The sequence below is a fragment of the Syzygium oleosum genome, unplaced genomic scaffold, assembly GCF_021117445.2.
Source record: "Syzygium oleosum isolate NSW1041296 unplaced genomic scaffold, Sole_v2.1 Sole_v2.20, whole genome shotgun sequence".
NCBI classification, from domain to species: domain Eukaryota; kingdom Viridiplantae; phylum Streptophyta; class Magnoliopsida; order Myrtales; family Myrtaceae; genus Syzygium; species Syzygium oleosum.
Window position 1 is genome coordinate 1,619,518 of NW_026607504.1, and position 25,573 is coordinate 1,645,090.

The following is a 25,573-nucleotide window of genomic DNA, read 5'->3' on the forward strand; positions in this document are numbered from 1 at the left end:
GCCCGTGTCCCTCGAGTGTTTGGTCACGGCTTCTACCTTTATTATCCCAGACCTGTACTTGTTATTTACCAAATAATATATCAATTGATCTCTTTAGAATAATGCACCGATATATTCGAGTACGAAGGATAAATTTTGCGAACCTTAGCATTGGGGATGCATGCTTGAGGAAATTTTTGACAAGAGAAGAAGGGATGTGGAAGGTAGTCTTAGGATTTAAAACAGTACTTGTGTTTTAATATCAATCGATAATGTGAAAATTGGGAATATGGTCATCAAAAAAAAGATAATGTGAAAATTGGTAACACCATGTATTATTTTACATCACTCATATGTCCTGCATATTTGGACTAATGTCATAAAAGAAGCTGAGAAGGATGTGCTGCAATCGGCTTCTGCAGTCAATCATAACCAACTGATAGTGAGTTATTTGATTGATGTGAAATACGTGGTGCAGAGAAGGGATTTAAAACCAGGTTCTTTGCTGCATCAATTGCCCATCGACATTGGGACAGTTTATGGTATATCTGGCCGGCGTGAAGATAGTACCATCTTTATTGGCTTTACTAGTTTTCTTTCTCCTGGCATCATATATCAGTGTGATCTACAGAATGAGGTTCCAGATATGAAGATCTTCTGTGAAATTGTAGTTTCTGGATTTGATCGTTCAGAGTTCCATGTCAATCAGGTAAATAAGAATGTTCACCTGTCAGTAATGGATATTTTGTTAACACTATCAGCTCCACGTTCTTTTCTTGAGTTTGGAAACTGTTTTTGTTGCCTGGTGCTCGCCTTTTCTTTTGTATAGAGGTCACAATGATAACTGTACTTTTCAACTTCTGTTGGATTGGGTTTCCTGTTAAATTGCTATGTTGAATGTTAACAGCTTCTGCCACAGTCGCATCTAATGGTGCATGGTCATATTTACTAGTTTTACTATATTCAACTTTCAGGTTTTTGTGTCTAGTAAGGATGGCACCAAGATACCAATGTTCATAGTATCTAGAAAGAATATTTCTTTGGATGGATCACACCCATGTTTGTTATATGGTTATGGCGGATTCAACATTAGCCTCACGCCATCCTTTAGCATCAGTCGTACTGTACTCACAAGACACTTTGGAGCTGTTTTCTGCATAGCAAACATTCATGGTGGCGGCGAGTATGGAGAGGAATGGCACAAAGGAGGGTCCTTGGCAGAAAAGCAGAACTGCTTTGATGATTTCATCTCTGCTGCTCAGTACCTCATTTCTGCAGGTTATACCCAACCCAAAAAGTTGTGCATTGAAGGGGGAAGCAATGGGAGACTTCTTATTGGAGCTTTGTATAAATCAGGTTTTGTAACTACCAGTTGATTCTGTTGGCTTGCTTGATTGGGTAGCTCCATATTTATCTAAAGCTTGATTGTTGTCAGAGACCTGATCTTTTCGGCTGTGCTTTGGCTCATGTTGGTGTTATGGACATGCTGCGATTTCACAAATTTACTATTGGTCAGTCTCCCTCTCCCTGTGTGCGTGAACATATTCGCGCACTACTTGCTTGTCGTGCATTCGTGATTTGTCAGTGACTTTATTTATTGTCTCATACAACCACAGGGCATGCATGGACTTCTGATTTTGGTTGTGCGGACAAAGAGGAAGAATTCCAGTGGTTGATTACGTAAGTTGTCCTTCACCTTTACCTAAGGTTTTAGCTCTGTTCAATGCTTTTGTGTAGGAAGAACTTGAACGCCGTTGGTTTCATTGGTGACTGAATAAACTCGTTGGATGCACACACAGAATCTTTTATCCGCCCCGCTTCTGGGAAACTTTTACCTCTCCGCATCTGCATGGCGCCGGGATTTTTCCGGCCCTCATATGTTGTTTGGCCTCACATTGCTCCTTTTAATCCCAGAAGTTTTATCTGTTTATTTACCATGATTAACAGGAATTGCTGATTTATGTCTTGTTAGGTACTCGCCGTTGCATAATGTGAGGAGGCCATGGGACCGATATCCGGATGGTAAAAATCTCTCTTTTCATTTAACACCATAGTACGTTAATGAAAATTACGTGCCTTCGCGGTCGTTGATTTTTCGTGGCTTCTCTTTTGGTGCAGATCGATGAAGCTGCCGATCTCTATGGTTTCATGGCGAAGATGCTGGATGCTTCCTGGATCGAGTAGATGAAGTCGATCAATCGATCATAAAATGCCGTGTTTCTTGTGTAATTTGACATTCAGGATTGCAGTTTAAGTTGATTCTCTCTCTTTCCTGTAGACATTGTAGATAATTGATTGTTAATCATTAGTTTCACAATGTCTGGAGAACTTTCTCTCGAATTGTAAACCAAACACATTGTGATAGTAGGACAGATAGAACAACAGAATGATGCTACTAAGAAGCTTTGCAGCTTAAGTTGGATTCTCTTCTTTCTTGAAGCCATTGTCACTGCGATTGCGTTTGATTGCTTTGGGGGATGAGCAGAGCGACAATCTAAACTCATGCCTAAGCTAAATTGACATCAAGCATGCATCAAAGTCCATAACCACAAGAAAGAAAAAGGTTCACTGTGATTGGTTCCATCAGGCCAGGAGATCATGCACTTTCTAGCCAAAAAAAAAGAAAAAGAGGTAACCTTGTCCTTCCTCTTCAATTGCTCGAGAAACCATCCAATGCATTCATTTTTTCTACGAAAGATTTCAGTCAAAAGACGTCCAGTTTGACATCAGTAACATCATGCTGGAGTATCTCAGCTTAACGTCGATATCAGTTGCTCAAGGAATTAACTCACATAACTGGTGAACAGGAAAAGCAGAGTGGAGAAGCAGAGTCTAATGGAAGCTTTCAAATCATGTGCATATGGTTTTAGTCAAAAGCAGAGTGGCAAGCTTTCCAAATCAGCGCACATAGTGCACAGCCAAAACATCACATATACAAAATGACATCGCTAAATTCCCAAACACATAATGCATAGCCAAATCTACTTACAAACAACAAAAAAACTAGCAATTTTTGTCTACAACTCGACATCTAGTAGGAGGCACTGCACAAGCATTTTCTGGTCCACAATTTCACAGTTAACCACCAATTTCAGATTCTTGAGTGCATGGAGGTTCTGAGATATCAGTGGAAGATTGGCCTAGTGAAACTTCAATAACATTCCTTGCTCTTGTTTTTCCCTTGGAAATGGATGGACCTCCAATGTCAATAACTCTATTACTACCCGGCATCTGCAATAAAAAAAATAAACATATGAACTTGCTTTTCTTTTCGATACACTTATAAAACGTTAGACAGAGATTACCCTTAAATAGGAATTCTCAGTAGCTTCAGATATGAAAAGTCCATATCCTTGTCTTGCCTAAAGAAACAAAATGAGCACAAAACATTAATCACAATATACACGTGGTATGAAAATAAAATTTTGCCTGATAAAGCACTAGCCTGTGCTCTCTCCTTCCTAATGATAATGGAGTCCCCATTAGATGGTCCATTGGCTTGTGAACTAGCTTGCGCACCACTAACCCCATCAGCTTTCTTTGGTCTTCCTCTTCTTGCCTACATGTGAAAAAACACAAGAAATACCAATGATATCATTTGTGATAACCCAACAAAAATCTTATCAACAATTACAAAATTGTCCAATGAGACATACTTTGGGTGGTCTGGATGTCGTAGGATTCTTGCATGTCTTCTTGTTATGTCCATATTGAAGGCGATTTGAACATCGCATTTGAACTCCAACTTTCGTCAATTTCTTACCTTCACTACTTCGCTCATATTGAAGACATACTCTAATGAACCATCGTCACTGTCACTTTCATTCTGTGAAAAAGCACACTAAGTCAGACGCTGAAAACTAAAAAAAATATTTAAACGTAAAAGGCCAACAATTGAATGAACTCACCATTGTTTCTTGTTCAACCTACAACACTTCAATTTTCCACGAGCAAAACAATGGTGACCTGGAACCCCAACCGGCCCAATCCTATAAAGAAAGTATAATAAAAAATTGGACATTTGAAGTTCAATGTTGAACTCATCACACTAATTAAATACCTAGTAAGACAACGATAGCTTTGGTAATTGTACGGCATAATAAGCAGTTATGACACACTTCACATTAGGAAAAATGTTTCACAAAACAACAGCTTATTGATTAGAAACTTTAAAGAAAAAATAAGTTATGGCTCCTAATTTCCTCATCCATTTCAATCATCTAGCATTTCGACGGGTGTTTTAAAATTGTTGTGGGTACTTGCTTAGGAGCTGGGTAGCGGCTGTAGAAAAAACCTTTGCCATCATGGGTCCAATTGATAGATGAAAATTTAACCTGTCACCAGTATGACCACTCGTCTAAGTTTCAATCGAATGTAGCCTTACATTAAGGAAGCCAAATTCCAAATCATCACCCATGATAATTTATCAGGCTCAACTTTCTTATCCTCGACCCGCATAACATTAATCGTCACCCAATCACTTCCACTGGAACTAAGTACATAAGCCAAGTATTTGGCATCCTTGCTGACCGAAAGAGTGTTCAAAGAGACTGTTGTTCCATCTTCACTAAGAGCATTATAACTCTCCTAGTCTTCCACATTTACATGAAAATGTTTAACTATACTCAGATGCAACAACGGATGGAGCACTGACTTCAGATTCTGCGAGTTAAATCACTTCTAGACAGATTATCAAGCATATGGTGATCGTAATTTAATATGTCCAAATGCATAGGAGGAAGAAGAAGAAGAATACCTTTTGTTCAATGACTTCAACGCTCTGTCCGCTTCGACCCTTAAGCGAGCATCCTTCGAGCGAACGAGCACGAGTATGTGCGAAAGCGAGCGACTCCGTGTGAGAGGATGAGCGAGCGAGCGAGCGCGCGAAGATCTCGCGCGCTCGCTCTTCAGACGAGTTGATGTCTCTGAGCGACCAAGCGCGCTAGATTTTGCTCGCTTGATCTTGATCGAACGCGCACAAAATCTTCAAAATTCCCGACGGAAACAAGTCTCTAAACGGCCGAGCGTGAGAGCGAGTCACTTCGTGTGAGAGGATGTGCGCGCGAGGGAGAGCGCGCGAGATCTTCGGACGAATCGAAGCCTGTCGCTCGCGTATCAGATGAAGAAAGAAGAAAGAAAACCCTAAAGAGAAAATCGTGGGAAGGAGATGAAGAAGAGAAAGCGCCCAGGTGTACATCAGTATATGTATTTGTGCCTTAATTGCTGACGTGGATATTATTGTTGACGTGGAAATGCCACGTGGGATGACTAACGGTGAGGGTGGATGGAGAGTTAACGGGGCCAGATTTGGGACACGAATGAAAGTTAGTGATTTTTTTTTAGATAAAATAAAGTTCGGGCCAGATTTAGGACTAAACCCAAAGTTCGTGCTTTTTTTTTTGGAATTGGCCCAAAGTATTTATGTAAAAGATTAAGCTAACAAAAGAGCACGGCTACGGTAACGGTTGGGTCATTCTTAGAGATGACGGTGGATTTTGGACCACAAGTTACTCTTTGGCAAGTAACTTGCAACCGGCAAGTCATAAAAGTGCAGAGAAGTAAATTTAGCAAATACTCTATTTTTTTACTGTATTTGATCATAAGACAATGATTAGGACATGATAAAAATGTTAGCATAAAAAAATGTGAGGAATTGTTATAATCTATTTTTTGCTTGGTAAAACATGGGATATGATGTCGGATATAATCCATACAAAATAAAAAGAAAAATAAAAAAATTTACTTCATAACATCAAGAACATAATATAAAACTAGGAGAGGGAATTGTGGGTCGTTGACTACAGCGAGCCACTGCCATCACGATGGTTAAACCCGATCATCCACCGGGGTGGTAGTCACATTTGTCGCACTGGTTGCCTTGGGCCACGGCTGTTAATATAATCACACATCGTGTAACTACATATATGTAAGGTACATTATAATAACATATTTAAGCGACATGGTTTTATACTAACACTCACCCTTGCATATAAATCCCTCTCTTACATGTGCTTGACTTGGCTCGACTATTGTGAAATTGACATTTTCCTATTTTGTGTGTGCCAATTGGGGTGCCAGGATCTGAATTATTAATCCAGGATCTGAATAAATGTTAGAATCGCTACCCCCAAAAACTTAAATGTGGTTGAAGGAGAATGCATGAAAAAAAGGGCACATTATAACCAAGCATTTTAATCAATGTGGAATTCTACCAGCAACCACGACATAAACATGGGAAACCATATCAAGATTTAGATCTCAATCTTGATCTCGACCTGCACAAGCGAACATCGTCACGATGGCTACTTGTTTAAAGGCAACAACCACCAAGGTGGTCGTCTGTCAACGAGGCGACCACCATTGCAATGGCTACCTATCAAGGACAACCACCACAACAATAATCTCATCTATTGTCCCGCCAACCAATCGTACCCTCGGGATTGTTTTCCAGGTTGGTAGAAAAAAAACATTTTCAAAGCTCATGCTTAAAAAAAGTAGGAATGATCGACCCCGAATACGTATATATTTCCTTTTATTGCAATTTGACCCCTCGATTTGTTTTTTCTATTCGACTAAATATCTCAAACTTTCGAAATTGAGATGCTTACTTAAATGAATAAGGAGGAGCTTAGTTACCGAATTGCACTCTAAGAAAAAATTACGTATTGTTGTGTCATTATTCTAAAAAAGGCATGTACTTTTTATTTAAATGATAAATAAATCTACAATTATGACTATACACGTATACATTGCATATATTTTGACCAAGAAATTGCGAATTATGATTGTAAGCATATATATAGTTGAGAATATTGCGATAAGAAGCAACCGTGGCAAAGAAAAATAAGTAAATAGGAAATGAAACCGTTTAAGTGATTCAAACCAATTTCCCTTTGAAAAGAGGGTTAAACTAATTTTTTGATCACCAAAAACCTCAAACTAGTACATCTATGATAATTCTATCCCAAAGTAATATTTTGACCACTAAAAACCCCAAACTGGTACATTTGTGAAAAATTTACCCTCCGTTAGTTTCCGTTAAATTGGATTAATACCATAAAAAATTACAAACTAGTGCATCTGTGATAAACGGAAGGTAAAACATAAAACTGGCACATCAGTCAACTACCACGTATCATTTAACAAAGTAATTTGACTGTAAAATTTAACAGAAATAAATTTAGGGTAAATTTGTCACAGATGTACCAGTTTGGAGATTTTTGTGGTCAAAAAATTAGTTTGGGGTAAAATTATCATAGGTGTACTAGTTTAGGATTTTTCGTAGTATTAACCCTTGAAAAAAAGAGCATCGTGACTGAGATCCAAGAGATCTTGGGTTCAATAGAAGACACGGGCTTAAAGCTCCATTAACGATAAAAAAAAAAAAGAGTATCAAATAAAACATTTGGGCTCCTCACAAGTGTTTATAGGCACTCTCGAGGCCAAACCCATATACGGGACTCTGCTGCACTGCACTTATCCTACTCTTAGCCCAATCTTCATTTCCATGTCATCTCCTGCCTTATTACTACAGCGTGGCGAACCTGAATGGGGAGTTCTAGCTGGACCGAAACCTAACATGTCTTTCGGGAGATAGAGATCACAGGTTGTTTGTGGAGGAATATCCTGTTGGAAATGTGTTGAAAAAGATGAAAATAAGATCTAACTGTATGAGGCGTGCAAATACTGTCCCTAAGGATAATTCTGCTATCTCAAAGTATCAAATTCGGTGCAACGGACCTTACTCTTTACTCTACAATGAATAATAAAGATAACAAGAACAAAAAAAATGATGGACAATCGCACTAGAAGTCTCAAGACTTGTTACGAAAGTGTAATTAAATCCTAAAACTTACAAAAAGTGCAATCAAATTCTTCCGTTAATTCCGTCCAACTTAAATAGTGGAAAATGCTAACATGGCTTTTTTTTTTTAATATTTTCTCTCTCTCTCTCACGTGACGATGACATGGCTATAACATGAAACATAAGGCCAAAACGACGTCGTTTTGATCCAAATCTGATTTTTAATACAAATTTTTATTTAAATTAAATTTAAAACTGTTGAGGAAAACTCCTATTGATTTTGAAGATGACAAAACATTCTATGTTATTGTAAATCTGATACTTATTCTGAACAATTTTATTCCAGGACTGTATATTCTGGAAGATGAGAAGAAAGTTATTCAAACTTTACAATCTGTCAAGTATGGTTATGAAGACCCACATAATCGAAGTTCTGAAATTCAAACTCGGGAAGTTATTCGGATGCAAATGCGAAGCGAAGTTATTCGGATGCTGAGATGCGAGGCAGAAGAAATTATTCGAGATGCGGCATACGAAGCTCTTGAGATGCGGATGCGGGAATTTCTTGAGCTTAGGAGTCGAACGTAACATAACAGCTAGTGATCTGGCATGGATTTCACAAAAGGAATGTTCTGATTGTCTCAATCTAAATCAAATTGATTGACAATCAAACATCACGACAGGAATGCATTACAACGGACAAAACTCTACTTATGGAAACCAAGATTCTGATTGTATGGGCGACCAGAATCAGCGGGATTCAGAATCTGTTATCCAACGGCTACTCAATCCTTTCTATACAAATCTGTCCAAAGTGAAGATTGGAAGATGATCCTCTGAATGCTGTCCAAACGGCTAGTTTTGGAAGTAGAGGAGTATTTAAGGAGGTCAACGAGCAGCAGAAGGAACACAGAATCAAGAATCAACAAGTCCAAAGTCTGAGCATATTCCAATCATTTCTCTTGTCGTTCTGAGCAAAACATTAAGATCTTGAGGGATACTTTGTAAGAGTGATTGTGTGAGATAAAGAGTCCTATCATACACAAGAGTGTTAACACTCAGAAGTTGTAATTCCTCTTGATTACATAGTGAAATCCAGTCGGTAGGCTGTAAGCGTGGGAGAGTGGACGTATGCTTGCTATAAGCCGAACCACTATAAACTTGTGTGCAGATTCTCTATCCCTTATCTCTTACTTTACATTATGCACATCAAGAGCACCGTCTATATAATCTGTCTTGAATCTGAATTTTATTCAGACTCTTCTGTGATTTATTTTATTTCTGAATAAATTATTAAAATTGTTTTAGATCACCTATTCACCCCCCTCTAGGTGATCCTCGCTAGCTACATCAATTGGTATCAGAGCAGGTTGCTCATTTATTGAAGTGTCTTACTTCTGAGCTAACGATCTATATGGCTAGCTATGGTGCTCCAGGGCTTATTGAAGGACAGAGCAACAACAGACCACCATATTTCGATGGCAAGGAATATAGTGTCTGGAAGAATAAGATGAAGGCATTCATAAAGTCAATTGATCACATGCAATGGGATGTCATCATCAAAGGAGTCAATCCAAGATCTTCTGGTTCAAAAGAAAAGGCAGAAGCAAGCATAGCAACAGATCCTCCATTATCTCAAACTGAGATATCCAAAAGAGAAACCTTAGATTCCAAAGCAATTTATTCTCTCTATTGTGCTTTATCTCCTATTGTATATAAAAAAAATTGCTGCTTGTGAATCAGCTAAGGAAATCTGGGATACTCTCCTTGTCACTTATGAAGGAACAGATCGAGCCAAGGAAACTCAAATCAATCTTTTGCTTGGTCAATATGAATCCTTCAAAATGAAGCCTGGAGAATCAATTGCTGATTTTTATGACAGGTTTACTGATATAGTAAACGGTCTTGCTTATCAAGGACAACCAGTTCCGGATGCAATGAAAGTCAACAAACTCCTGAGAGGATTGACAAATCAGTGGGATAACATCAAAACATCTCTTCGAGAAACACAAAGGTTCAAGCCTCTATCAGTGAATGAGTTAATTGGAACTCTTCAATCATATGAGACTGAGAAACGGAATGAGAAGATTGAATCCAAAGGTAATAAATCAATTGCTTTGAAGACTAACATTGATTCTGATGCAGATTCTAAAGATGAAGACGTTGATGATGAAGAACTAGCTCTCTTTATAAAAAAGTATAAGAAAATGAAGATCAAAGGAAGAAACCTCAGAGGTAAGAAGCCTTTTGAGAAGAAGCTTTCGATGAAACCGAGAGATCGAAAGATGTTATATGCTTCACTATAAGAAACGTGGACATATCAAGCCAAATTGTCCACTTCTGAAAAAGAAGACCAAGTTTGAGAAAGCAAAGAAGGCCTTAAAAGCAGAAACCTGGAGTGACACAGAATGTGAAGACAGTGATGAAGATTTCTGTCTAATGGCTAAGTCAGACTCAGACTCAGATTCTGATTCTGATCCCAAAGTGGAGATTGAGGTAAAACATTCTGACATGCCTATTGAAGTATCAAATTACATTGATGAATTATGCTTTGAATTCAAGACTGCTCTTAAATGCATCTCTTCTTTGAAAAAGGAAAATTCATCACTGAGGCAACAGGATGTTTCACAAAAAGAGAAAATCGATTTCCTTCAAAAAGAATTTCATCAAGTCAAGGAAAGTCAAGATTTTCTTTCCAAAGAAAATGCGGTTTTGAAAAAGCAAGTTTTAGAAATTACTTCTAAGTTTTCAAAGGGTTCAGAAATCTTGAAGCATATACTTTCTATCCAAATTCCTTACTACAACAAATCTGGTCTCGGATTTGTGAAGGAAAGTGATAGCTTGATTGATTTTCCAAAGGTCAAGGAGAGATTAAAATAAAGACCTCCTCGACAAGCTTATAAAAATCATTTCAAAAGGAATTTTGTAAAACCTGTTGGCCGAAGTGCACTTAGGTGCTCAAAATGTGGAGATCCACAACATTTTGAGAATGAATGTCCTAAGGTCTGGAGACCTGTTTGAAGAGATTTTGTTAAGACAGCCTATACTAATGCTCAAGGACCCAAACAAATTTGGGTACCAAAGAAAGCTTGAGATGTTGTGATTTTTGCAGGTTACCACAAAGAGAAAAAGGAAGTGGTACCTAGACAGTGGATGTTCTAGACATATGACAGGAGATCCAAGCATATTCGCTGATCTACGCAGTCTGAATGGTGAAAAAGTTTCTTTTGGAGGAAATACCAAAGGAAAAATTGTTGGCAAAGGAACAGTTGAAATTGGAGGACTTACAATCAATGATGTCTCTTTGGTGAAAGGACTCAACTACAACTTGATAAGCATAAGCCAACTATGTGATACAGATTTCAGAATCAACTTTCAAGAAGATACATGCTCAGGGACAAGCAAAGATTCTTCTCAAACATTTACATGAAGAAGACATCGCAATATCTATCTTCTAGATGTCAATCCAATCTCCACTCATTGCTTGATCTCAATCAAAGACGATGAAGATTTATGGCATAGAAGATTGAGGCATATCAGTATGAAACAAATCTCAAAGATCTCAAACAAGAAACTGGTTCGAGGTCTACCAGATTTGAAATACAAAAAAACAGAGTTATGCAATGCCTGCACTCTAGGAAAACAAGTAAGAAGTTCTTTCAAGTCTATACATCATGTTTCCACTAATCGTGCTTTGCAGCTTCTTCATATGGATCTATTTGGACCAACCAGAACACAAAGTATTGGTGGTAAAAAATATTGTTTAGTTATTGTTGATGACTTCACAAGATTTACTTGGGTGTTCTTCCTTGCTCATAAAAATGAAGCATTTTCATATTTTTCAAAATTTGCAAAAAGAGTTCAGAATGAAAAGGGCTATTCCATTTCCTACATTAAAACTGATCATGGGGGAGAATTTGAAAATCAAAGTTTTTCAGATTTTTGTGAGGAAAATGACTTTCAACACAATTTTTCTACTCCTTATACACCAGAACAAAATGGTGTTGTGGAAAGAAAAAATTGTTCTGTGCAAGAAATGGCAAGAACTCTGTTGATTGAAAGCAAAATTCCTTTTCATTTCTGGGCAGATGCAGTTTTTAACGCATGTTATATCATTAATAGAGCTTTTCTCAGACCCATTCTTGAGAAAACCTCCTATGAGCTTTACAAAGGTAGAAAGCCCAACATTTCATATTTTCGTGTGTTTGGTTGTAAATGCTTTATTCTGAAAAATCTAAATGACCGCACTGGTAAGTTTGATGAGAAAGCAGATGAAGGATTTTTCCTTGGATATTCTACTTCAAGTAAAGCATACAGAATCTTCAACAAGAATTCTTAGACCGTTGAAGAATCAATGAATGTAAGGTTTGAAGAAAACATTCAGACTCACAGAGATGAATCTGAACCATCTCCCAACATTCAAGAATTATCAGAAGATCATCAACAATCAGTATCAGAAGGAAAAGAAGGAAAATAAGACACACTACAGACTCAAAGTTCAGAGTCTGCAGATTTTCAGAAGGAAAGATTTGACAAAAACTGGAAACATAAATCCAGTCATCCGAAGAACCTCATCATTGGAGAAATTGAAGATGGCATCAAGACAAGATCCAAACACAAAGAGAACATCAGCAACTTGGCGTTGATATCAGAAATAGAACCAAAAGAAGTTGGTGAAGCTTTATCAGATGAAAGCTGGATCGATGCTATGCAGGAGGAACTTCAGCAGTTCAGAATCAATAAAGTTTGGGAGCTTGTGCCAAGACCCAAAAATTATCCAGTCATTGGAACAAAATGGGTATTCAGAAATAAACTGGATGACAAAGGGAAAGTTACAAGAAACAAAGCAAGACTGGTTGCAAAAGGCTATTCTCAAGAAGAAGGCATAGATTATGATGAAACATATGCACCAGTTGCAAGGTTAGAAGCCATTCGGCTACTATTAGCTTATGCTTGTTTCCATAACTTTAAATTGTTTCAGATGGACGTGAAAAGTGCTTTTCTGAATGGATATATCAAAGAAGAAGTATATGTGGAACAACCACCAGGTTTCGAAGAACCTAGAAAGACTGATTATGTCTACAGACTCAAGAAGGCTCTTTACGGTCTGAAACAAGCACCCAGAGCTTGGTACGAAAGGTTAAGTAACTTCCTTCTGCAAAATGGTTTTACCAAAGGTAAGGTTGATACAACTTTATTTGTTAAGAAAAAGGGTAAGGATTTCCTACTTGTTCAAATTTATGTTGATGATATAATTTTTGGATCCTCTAACGAACTGCTATGCAAGGAATTCTCAAAGAATATGCAGAACGAGTTCGAGATGAGTATGATGGGAGAATTATTATTCTTTCTTGGCCTTCAAGTGAAACAAACCAAAGATGGTACATTCATTTGCCAAGAGAAGTATGCAAAGGAGATTATCAAGAAGTTTGGATTACAGAATTGCAAGAAAACAGACATTCCCATGTCTCATTCATCCAAACTGGACAAAGATGAAAATGGTAAAAATGTTGATCAGAAGGTATATAGAAGCATGATAGGTTCATTATTATATCTAACTGCATCTCGACCTGACATTCTTTTTAGTGTCTGTATGTGTGCGAGATTTCAATCAGACCCAAGGGAATCTCATTTTTCTGCAGTAAAGAGAATAATCAAATACATTGGAACATATCCAATGTTAGGTCTTTGGTATTCCAAAGATTCAGATTTTACTCTTACTGGATATTCTGATGCTGATTTAGCTGGATGTAAAGTGGACAGGAAAAGTACTTCAGGTACATGTCAACTGCTTGGGAATATGTTGGTATCCTGGTACTCAAAGAAGCAGAATACAGTTGCACTTTCTACAGCAGAAGCAGAATATGTAGCATTGGGAAGTTGCTGTGCACAGATTCTGTGGATGAAGTAGCAATTACAAGACTTTGAGATTGAAGAATCAAGTGTTGCAATCAAACGTGACAACACTAGTGCAATCAATTTGACAAAGAACCCAATTCTTCATTCTCGAGCTAAGCATATTGAAATCAAGCATTACTTTATTCGAGATCATGTTCAAAATGGTGATGTAAATATTCAATTCATTGATTCTAAGAATCAATTAGCTGATATATTTACAAAACCTCTTGATAAATCTTCATTTGAGTTTATAAGAGACAAACTGTGCATCACTTATCCATTTTCTTGAAGTGTTTGATAGACAGGAATTTTTCAGACTCAAGTACTCTCAGTCTGAACATTTTTTTTCAGACTCACAAAGAAAGGTACGTTCCTTATTCAAATTTTGGCAGGTATATTTTTGGCATGTTTGGCAGGATATTTTTATAATCGTTACTTTTGGAAGCAAATCAGGTATGTATTCTAATTTATCTGATAAATTATGCTTAATATATTGTTATGATATCATCCTATTTGGTTAAGCTTCAAAGAGTTTATTTTCTTCCTATTTGCTTGGGATATCTTTTTATTTTCTAAAAGTAATTTTTCCTTCCAAAAATTATCCACCTCCTTTTTAAACCCGTCCTTCTCTTTTCAAAACCCTATCAGTACGACCTTTTTATCTCAAAACCCTTCCGATATTCAGAGACTCTCCTCTTCTTCCTCCAAAGATCGAAACTTTCGTCTCCAAAGGTGATCATAATGCCGGTCAAGATGGTGGCCCGTAGAAGATCGTCCCGTATTCTCAATCAAGACTCAAAGTCTACTGCATCAGCGGAATATTTGGAAGTTTCAGACTCAGAATCCGATCATCCTGCAGACCTTTCTGAAGCGTCAACACCTCAGCGATCGTCTCCACCAAAATCGTCTGGTAAAACTGATTTTCGGTTCAGAAGCATTAAACGTGTGTGGGAACATTATCAAAGGTTGAAAAAGTATAATGCCTCTGAGTCGGCTCTTCGTGCTTGTCTGAAAGACAACGATCTTCGCTCTGAAACTCACCTTGTGAAAACCTATACTGATTACTGCACTAAATCTGGACAAGTTCCAACTCGTTCTACCCCACAAGAGACTTCCTCACGAAAGGGCAAAGAAAAAGTTGGAGAAGCTTCAACTCCTTCTGAAAAGAAATCGGTTCAAGTAAGCCCTAAGTCATCTAGTGCTTCAAAATTTGTTATTCCTGATGATGATGCACGATTTTTTGAGACTTTTGAGATAAAAGTGGGAATAGCATCTGGCTTGCCTGGAACAGGAAGTTTGTTCAGAAGCACTACGCATCATATGTACTACAAGTTGTTACTTGCTAGAGGAGTAATGAACAATAGAACTGTGGATTTCGAATATCTGAAGAAGGCTGGCATTTCTGTACAGCACCTGTTTGAGAAGTTGGGGATTTATGAATTTTGTCTTCAATCTGCCCATACTTATGCTGAATTAACTGCCTACTTTTATTCCAATCTTTCAATTCTGTCACCAAATTGGATACAGTTTACTGTTGGTGACAAGAAGGTTGATTTAAAGGCGCATGAGTTGGCAAGGATAATTGGAGCCATACACTCTACTTTTACTCCATTGGCAGTAAATCTTGAAGAGGCTTCTCAGGTGGCTTCTGAAAATCCGAATTTTGCTCAAGGATCAAAGCGTCATCTCTCCTATTCTGACTTATCAAGACGATCTGTGATCTTGCATAAGATCATAATAAACTGTTTGAAGCCAAAAGATGCCTCAAAAACTGACCTATCAAAATCAGAGATCAAGCTTATTTGGGCTATCTTAACAGGTCAATCTTTCTCTCTCCCTCACCTCATCATATTCCATATGTACAGGGCATTACAGAAGGATAAGGGTCATCTGCCATATGGAGGTTTAATCACTCGTATCTTCATGTATCTCAATATATCTATTCCTGGTGAGTTGCGAGAAACCATGCTACCTGTTATGTTTGTTGGAGAACGAATGGTCTCCAAAATGAAGAACTTTGAAGATGTAAGGGAAAGAGTAAAAGGAAAAGAGGCTGAGAAGTCAGAGGCAAAATCTATTGGCAAGAAAGTTCAGAAAGAAAATGAGCAAAGGAAAAGAACAAGTTCAGCCAGCAAGCAGCCTGATTCTCCTACCCCAATAAAAGTGTATAGCAAAAAGCGTAAAATTCTTTTGCAAGATGAAAATGATGAAGCAGAAGCTGAACACTTTGCAACAGGAGGGTCAGAACATGTTCCTGAACCAGATCCCAAGGTTTCAGAATCCATTCATACAGAACATGTTTCTGAAGATCCATCACCTGCTCAGGGGGAGAATCCGCCAGAATCAGCCACAGGGTACAATCAGTCTGAGGAAGCTAATGTCTAAGGTCAGCCATCCGAAAATCAGAACATCCTTTCTATTCTGCTTGAGATTAAAGACAAGCAAGCTGCTCTAGAACAACATATGCAGAATCTACAGAACATTGTTGCGGAAAACAACAAGGCTCAACAACTTCAGGCAGCAGCAGATAAAGCAGCATTAGAGGAAGCCATTACTATGTGCTCATCCAACATGGATAAGGCCATAAGTCAATGCAGTTCAAAGATTGAGGAGGCTGTCTCAATATTGGAAAATTTTCAACTGATTCGTACTCCTAAAAAATAGCCTGTTTTTCAACTTTTCTCTCCATTTTTTTTTTCAATTGGTCTGTAATATATCTCATACTTTTTGTCAGACTGGTTGATTACTTAATCTCAGTGCATTATTCTGTCTATTATTATTCTTTTTGTTGATGACAAAAAGGGGGAGAAATTATGTGCAGATTTGCAGGTTATATTCAAAAGGAAAGAAAGACACAGATATCAACAGAGTTTGCTCTTTCAATCTGTGTTTCATGAGCTTAATATGTTTATTCATTTTCAAAATAATTCAAACTGCAAGAAAGTTTTGTCACCATCAAAAAGGGGAGATTGTTGAGGAAAACTCCTATTGATTTTGAAGATGACAAAACCTTCTATGTTATTGTAAATCTGATACTTATTCTGAACAATTTTATTCCAGGACTGTATATTCTGGAAGATGAGAAGAAAGTTATTCAGACTTTACAATCTGTCAAGTATGGTTATGAAGACCCACATAATCGAAGTTCTGAAATTCAAACTCAGAAGTTATTCAGATGCAAATGCAGAAGCAGAAGTTATTCAGATGCAGATGCAGACGAAGAAATTATTCAGACGCAGAAATTCTTCAGACGCAGACGCAGAAGTTCTTCAGATGCAGACGCAGAATTTTTTCAGACGCAAAATTCAGAACGTAACACAACAGCTAGTGATCTGGCATGGATTTCACAGAAGGAATGTTCTGATTATCTCAATCTAAATCAAATTGATTGACAATCAAACATCACGACAGGAATGCATTACAACGGACAAAGCTCTACTTATGGAAACCAAGATTCTGATTGTATGGGCGACCAGAGTCAGCGGGATTCAGAATCTGTTAGCCAACGGCTACTCAATCCTTTCTATACAAATCTGTCCAAAGTGAAGATTGGAAGATGATCCTCTGAATGCTGTCCAAACGGCTAGTTTTGGAAGTAGAGGAGTATTTAAGGAGGTCAACGAGCAGCAGAAAGAACACAGAATCAAGAATCAACAAGTCCAAAGTCTGAGCATACTCCAATCATTTCTCTTGTCGTTCTAAGCAAAACATTAAGATCTTGAGGGATACTTTGTAAGAGTGATTGTGTGAGATAGAGAGTCCTATCATACACAAGAGTGTTAACACTCAGAAGTTGTAATTCCTCTTGATTACATAGTGAAATCCAGCCGGTAGGCTGTAAGCGTGGGAGAGTGGATGTAGGCTTGCTATAAGCCGAACCACTATAAACGTTTGTGCATATTCTCTATCCCTTATCTCTTACTTTACATTCTGCACATCAAGAGCACCGTCTATATAATCTGTCTTGAATCTGAATTTTATTCAGACTCTTCTATGATTTATTTTGTTTCCGCATAAATTATTAAAATTATTTTAGATCACCTATTCACCCCCCTCTAGGTGATCCTTGCTAGCTACATCAAAAACTAAGCTAAATTAAATAATAAAAAAGGAGAAGGGTTGAGATTCAAGCGTCGAGGGCTACAACCCTCGTCGTCGCCGCCCCAACATCGTCAGCTTTGCTAGCGAGGGTGGGGGATGGCCGGCGGGGGCGCCGGGTCCTGGTCAATGGCCGGCGACCCATGCCGACTGCAAGCAAGGGCCGACCTATGGCAGCCCTCGGCCAGACCTAGGCAAGGTTCGGCGACACTCGCCCGATCTAAGGGAGGGCCTGCACTCCCTCGATTGCAATCAGCGAGGGTTGCCGGTCATTGGTTGGGGCTCAACGACCCCCACCAGCCATCCCCCACCCATCGCCGACCGGCGATGAGGGCTGTGTAAGCCCTTGTTGCTGATTCTTAACTTTTTTAAAAAAATTGTTTATTTTAAAATTTAATATAAATAAAATTTGTATTTAACATTAGATTTTGGCCAAAATGACGTCGTTATGGCCATATAGGAGAGAGAAAATATTTTTAAAAGCTACGTCATCATTTTCCGTCTACCAAGTTGGACGGGCTCGATAGAAGAACTTGATTTTCCCAATTCAACAAACTTTAGAACTCAATTGCACTTCCGTGATAATTTTTAGGATTTCTAGTACACTTATCCCAAAAAATTATTGGTAAAACCTAGAAAAGGAAGGAAAGAAATGGAAGGGAAAGAAAGAATTTTTGTTGATGAGGTATGTGTATTTTGGGAAAATTAATAAAAAAAATTTTAAATCTATTGCACTTGTGCCAATTCAATCCTAAACATTTTGAAAATTTGCCAATTATGGCATTAGAGTTACTAAGATTGCGATGGATACTAGAAGACATAGGAGTACGGTCATCATAGAGAAACAACCATCCATTGCAACAACTGAAGTGCTAATGGTGTTTTTCACGAACACACCTAGTACATTTAAATAGACTGTCATTTCATCTAATATCATGTTCTTCATGGCACTGTTTGATTCATCTCTACTTCATCCACTGAACAAATGTTGATGTTTTCACCAAGACATATCAATCTGGGCGTTTTCCGAATCTCTTTTCAAACTCAAGTTGACCTTCAAATCACCTTGAATATTACATTTTTCTCAACCGTAAATTAGAAATATATTTAGGAGATTCTCTAATTGATATTTTGCTATTTTAGATAGTAATTCTATAAAGTCTAAAAAGACTCATGTACTAGTCATTTGACAATTTACAGGAAAATTACATTTTTCTCAACCGTAAACATTGAGTTTTGAATGCCAAGAGAGGTGTTTCACATGCACCGGCATATGGAATGTGGAATTCCATCGACGTCACTTGGTGGGAACACTCCAATAATTGTAGATGGAAAAACTCATGGAGCAAAAGAAACGTCATGTAACAATGTGAAATCACATAAAAACAACGACCACAAAATTAGTGGTTCAATGTTGTCAACGCAGGCAAAACTCACTATTGCATAAAGTTGACATAAAGTGGAAGACTAAAGCACTAGAAATTCTTAAATCATGTATAAGTGGGAATGCACCCCAAAGTTCAAATGTGGCCACCGTGATACACGACCACGAGGGATAAGCAAATTATACAACGACCACAAAATTTCAGTACTTGTCCATCTTCACCTCCGCTACCCAGCAACACCAAAACCCAAGAAGAGTGTTGAACAATTTAATCATCATGAAACGAACACGATTTTATCTGTTGCTGGTTTTCCTCGCAACAATTCCACTCCACTTTGCTTCCTCCGAGACATTGCCTTCGACGAGGCCAACCAAGTGCCATGAGCAAGAGCGGTCTGCCTTGTTGGAATTCAAGCAAACTCTCTTCCATTCAGAGCCAGATATTTGCCCATCTTGGGGTGACCCGTTGAAGCGCAATAGTATTGAATTGTAGTTCAATGGAGAGGTAATGATGTTGAAAGGTTTAAGACTGAATTGGCATAAGTGTAATAGGTTTATGACTTTTTTGATAATTTTCCCGTATATTTTGAATTGTAGTTCGGGGGCTCTAATTGTAGGTAAATGAAAGAAAAAATCGTTTTCCCTTCACTAATTATTGCATCAAATTAAAACCGTTACAAAATAATGGCTTTCAAGGGCTGTCATAACTTCTATCAAGAGAAAATTATCCAAAAAGTCCTAAATCTATTACACTTTTGTCAATTCAGTCATAAATCTTTTCACGTTTTGCCAATTGAATCAATCCGGCCAATTTTAGCAGGAAATTGCTAACGTGGACGCAGACTGTTTTATGTGACACAACCGGCGCTGACATAGACAATTTTTAATAATATTTTAATATTTTTTTGAATATGTTATTGTTTTTCCTTTTTTGTTCTTTTCTCTCTTTCCTTCTTCACTGTTTTCTTATTGTGGCTGGTGAGGGTCGCAGCCCTCGCCCACTCACCTAGATCTAGGCAAGGCCATCGTTGCTGTAGGCGACCAATCTCGCCATGGCATCCCCCAGTTTTGGGCAAGGCTGCCTCGCCTGTAGTCGGCAAGGCTGCAATGGTCTGGGCGAGGCTAGTCTTGTCCAAATCTAAGCTACACAAGTGAGGGCCCAGCAACCCTCTCCCAGTGCCCTGCGAGGGCCCGACGACAATAAGAAAATAGTGAAGAAGGAAAAGAGAAGAAAAAGAAAAAAAGGAAAAAGAAAAGAAAATTGAGAAATTTAATAAAAATTATTAAAAAATTTGTTCACGTCAGAGTTGACTGTGCCACATTGAACACAGCCGGCGTCCACGTGCCAAAATTAGCCGGATAGACTTAATTGATAAAACGTGAAAATATTTAAGACTCAATTGACAAAATTAAAATGTTTATGACTGAATTGGCAAAAGTGCAATAGGTTTATTACTTTTTGGACAATTTTCCCCTTCTATCAAAGCTATTACAAAATAATGGCATCAAATATTTCAGAATGGTTAAAATATCCAACATATCCATCATCATTTGGCTATCGGAGAAAGATTTACGCGGTTCCCAAACTAATTTTTTTATCACAAAAAACCTCAAACTGGTACACCTGTGATAAATTTACCCCAAACTAATTTTTTGACTATTAAAAATCCCAAGCTGATACATTTGTGACAAATTTACCCTCCATTAGTTTCCATTAAATTGGATTAATATCACAAAAACTCACAAACTGGTACACATGTAACAAACGGAGGGTAAAACATAAAACTAGTATAACAGTCAACTGCGGTGTTGCATTTAACAAAGTAATTTGACACTAAAATTTAACGAAAATAAATTGAGGGTAAATTTATCACAGGTGTACCAATTTGGGATTTTTGGCTGTCAAAAAATTAGTTTGGCGTAAAATTGTCACAAGTATATCAGTTTAAGATTTTTCATGATATTAACCCTGTTACAAACATAACATGGATGCTTTGTCAACTAATGCAAGAATATAGTTAGAGAATATAAACATCACCCTTCTGTTGATGCACTATTCTGGATAAGCATTGCAAAAGTGATATCCAAAAAAATATGGTTTACGAGAGGGGTCCGGAATGGAGGCTCAAAGTTTGAGCAATACCCATGAAGAAGAACTAGTGCTGTCACTTCCCCTCAACAGGCGCACAGACATAGAGCAAATGGCTTCACCAATCTTCTCATAATCGATTATGAAAGCGCAATCGTTGCTAAGCTCGACAAGAAAGTATGTGCGAAATCATCATGACCTCACTGAATTTGGTTTATTATCACAGTAGTTTTTTCAGATCTTGGAAATTCATAATTGAAAGTGAAAGAAAGAGCGAAAAAAATGATCATAACAGGCCATTAGTCCTGGGCATAGTTAGGAACATCATGTAAAAAGATGGAGAATAATAAAAACAATGCACAAGTTAAAGTCGATCTGGACTTTCTGCTCCTTGTATATGAGCCACATAATCAATTCTTTCAGTCCTAATGTCCTCATGTGTCTCTTCATCCTTCTCGGTGCTGAAAAAATCAAGGGAAAGAAAAAAGGCTAAATAATATATTATCAAAAACTTCCTGAGTCACTTTTGCACGATTGATTCTGTGATAATGTTATCGCTATGGGCATTGTAAAACATTGAGTTTGTAATGGCAATAGATATAAATGATATGATCATGCCTCGCAAAAAGAAAGGTGTTTCCAGTTTCCACATGCAGCCTTTATGGAATGTGGAATTCCATCATCTCATGGAGCAAAAGAAACATCAGGCAATAATGTCAAGTCACAGGAGACTTCAGTGCCTTCAACAGAACAATGACCTCGAGATTAGTGGTTCCGTGTTATCGACGCGGGCTAGACTCAAGATTCCACAAAGTCAACTTAAAGTGGAAGACTAAAGTACTAAGAATATAAAGCACGTTGATCAGTCAAACATGTCTGATCTGACGTGAACTTTGGGCGTTAACCATTAACCGGTTCAGTGAAACCGGTTCAGTGAAACCAGTCTGACCTGTTTCGAGGCACTATTCTGATCGGTTCAGGAACCTTTAGATTGATTCTTGGCAATCTCAGATCGGTTCCAAAGGTATTTCGACATGCTGGGTCCATTTTTTGGCCTTATTGTCTCTATATTTACTCTCGGGTAACTGATTTCTCCATATTTTTTTGTCTAATCTAGTCTATTGAAACTGAAAAAATGTATATTATTTGTAAATTAGAAGTTTCAAGGCCTAATTATCATCGACTACGACCCAAGCAACTTACAGGGACGGACAATTGACCGCGAAATCGCGATTCACCTGCAAGTTCATATGTCACTACTGCTAACGTAAATGCGTCTCCAAGTTGATTGTATGTCAATTTCTCATTAGAGGATCTCCGTTCCATTCTTCGAGAATTTGGTACTTGTAGCTCATCTCTTGCTTCTGTTATGTCCATTGCTTCGGGTAATTCTAATTCGTGATTTTTTTACTCTACCTGTTTCAATTATATAATTTCAAATTCTAATTTATTTCAATCGAAATCATTCACTTCACATGCCCCTACCATTTATACAATTGATAATTTATCTTACTATTAGTCGGCAATTTTATATATTTCACTATTATTCGACTGGACATCACCTATGTTGTCTATGTTGTTAGTCAAGACATGACTACGCCCCATACGACTCATTTTGCTGCGGTCCTTCGAATATTTGATTACATCAAGGATACATTATTTCATGGCCTTCACTTTTTTTCTTATCCTACCTTGGAGTTGACAGCTTATTTAGATATTGACTAGGCCATTGACCCTCAAGATCGTCGCTTTACTACGGGCTATTGTTTCTTTTTGTACACTCCACTTATCACACAGTGTAGTAAAAACCAGACCACTGACGGTCACCCTAGTATAGAAACATAATATTGAGTTCTTGCTGATGCAACATCAAAGTCACTATGGTTGCGATGGCTACTAGAAGACATGGGAGTGTGTCATCGTAGCGAAACAATCATTCATTGCGACAATCGAAGTGCTATCCAAATAGCACATAATGATATTTTCCATGAACACGCGAAGCACATTGAGATATATTTTCATTTCATTCGCTATCATGTTTAACTTGCCTCTACTTTATCTGTTGAATGTAGTCATGGCCACGGTTCGGAACCGGCGGTTCCGGTTCGGAACCGGCGGTTCCGGTTCGTGGCCATGTATGAACCGGCGGTTCCGGGCCGGTTCCGGTTCCGGCCGGTTTCGGTTCGAGGGGGGAGGAGGAGAAAAGGGGAGGAGGCATCGGCGTCGGTGGCTGCGGCCATGGGCGGGGGCGACGGCGGTGACAGCGGCGGGGGTCAGGTCTGGGAAGATGGAGGGCGGGCGAAGGAGAAAAGGGGAGGACCGGCACAGGGGAGAGGGGGAAGGAGGGACCGACCATGACGAGGACCTTGCTATCGGTCCGCGAGAGGAGCTCGGAGGCGAGACCCGAGATGCAGGTGGTGCGGTACAGGGTCAACACGGTGGCGTCCGCGGTGGCGAGGGGCTGGCCGGTGAGGGAGCTGAAGAGGACGAAGACGGCGTGGACCACCGGCAGGTTCAGCGCGAAGGAGTTGCCGGGGAAGTGGGTCGCGAGCTTGACGCCGATGCAAGGGAGGGAAGGGTGGGAGGACCAGGAGGGCATGAGGAGGAGGGAGGTGGAGGGGGCGGCGGCGGCAGAGAGGGGGTGGGAGTGGCGCCGGCGGAGAGGGGTGTGGACGGAGGAGGAGAGGGTGGAGGCGTGGAGCGGAAGACTGGTGGGAGTTTGGGAGAGGACAGAGGAGGGCGTGGAGTATTGCTGTACTGGAGGAGGTGAGGGTGGGTGGGGGTGGGGCCTTGCTGCACTGCAGGTGCAGGGTTTTTTTTTTTTTAATTTTTTTTTTGGAACCGGGCCCGGAACCGGCCGGTTCCAAAATTTCTGGAACCGGAATCGGGCCCGTAGGCCACGGGCCGGTTCCGGTTCCGAACCGCGGGCCCGGTCAACGGTCCGGGCTCGGGTTTGACCAGGCCGGTTCCAGGCCGAAACCGGCCCGTGGCCATGACTAGTTGAATGGACTCCTGATGTTATCACCAAGACATATCCACCTTTTGGCGTTTTTAGGATCTCTATTTCAAAATTAAGTTGCCCTCTTTCAAACACCTTGAGTTTGAGGGGGATATTAGAATCATATTTAGAATATTTTGTAATTGATATTTTGCTATTTTAGATAGCCTTCTTGTAAAACCTATTAATAGGCTCATGAACTGGTCATTCGAAAATGTAAAAAATATTGCACTTTTCTGTCATCACAATCTTCAACTATAAATATTGAGTTTTAGATGCCAAGAGATATATCATACCTTGCAAAAAGAAAGGTGTTTCATCTGCACCCGCATATGGAACGCGGGATTCCGACAACCTCACTTGGTTGGAAAACTCTAATAATTGTAGATTGAAAAACTTATGGAGCAAAAGAAACGTCATATAACAATATGAAATCACATAAAGACTTCAGTGCCTTCACTAGTCAAACCGCCCAACTATCCCATCAAAAGAACAACGACCACAAGAACAGTGGTTCCATGTTATCAACGCGGGCTAGACTCTCTATTCCATAAATTTGACTTAAAAGTGGAAGACTAAAGTAATATATATTTTCAATTCATGTCTAAGTGGGAATGCACCCCAACGTTCAATTAGTGGATTGAACAATTTAATCATCATGAAACGAACACCATTTGATATCATGGTGGTTTTCCTCGCAATAATTCCACTCCACTTTGCTTCCGCCGAGACATTGCCTTCGATGAGGCCAGAGAAGTGCCATGAGCAGGAGCGGTCTGCCTTGCTAGAATTCAAGCAATCTCTCTTCCATCCAGAATCGAAACTTTGCAAGATTTACGGAGTCCGTTGAAGCTAGAATCGTGGAAGCTGGAAGACGGGGATTGCTGTAGCTGGGAAGGTGTGGAGTGTGATGAAAGGACGGGCTACGTGACCGGCCTCGACCTCAGCGAAAGTTGTCTCTCTGGTCCTATCAACTCGAACGCCAGCCTCTTCCGCCTCACTCACTTGCAAAGCCTCAACCTCGCCTCGAACGACTTCAATGAGTCTCAAATACCGTCCGCCATAGGTGATCTTGTGGAGTTGACGAGCCTGAACCTCTCTTCCTCCAGCTTCGGAGGTCAAATCCCGTCTCAAGTCCTAAAGTTGACCAACTTGTCCTCTCTCGTTCTCTTTGGGAACTATAAACTGGAGCTGAGGAATCCCAGCATGGAGACCGTGGTTCAGAGGTTGACCAAATTGGAACACCTTGATCTTAGCTGCGTGAATGTGTCGGCTCCGATTCCTGATGCTATCGCAAATTTATCTTCCTTGACATCACTTGTA

General features: G+C 39.1%; 2 protein-coding genes across 2 annotated transcripts in view; one reads left to right on the forward strand and one right to left on the reverse strand.

The window, feature by feature from the left end:
• Window positions 1-25,573, reverse strand: part of LOC115684058 (coatomer subunit beta'-2-like) — a 105,903-nt gene that overhangs the window by 75,620 nt on the left and 4,710 nt on the right. The gene's annotated exons all lie outside the window — the stretch shown is intronic.
• Window positions 102-2,422, forward strand: LOC115684010 (uncharacterized). Its single transcript, XM_056320355.1, has 5 exons — window positions 102-203; window positions 458-688; window positions 954-1,490; window positions 1,596-2,001; window positions 2,098-2,422. Exons 1-3 carry the CDS (start codon window positions 102-104, stop codon window positions 1,353-1,355), a joined length of 735 nt encoding a protein of 244 aa, XP_056176330.1. The 3' UTR covers window positions 1,356-1,490; window positions 1,596-2,001; window positions 2,098-2,422.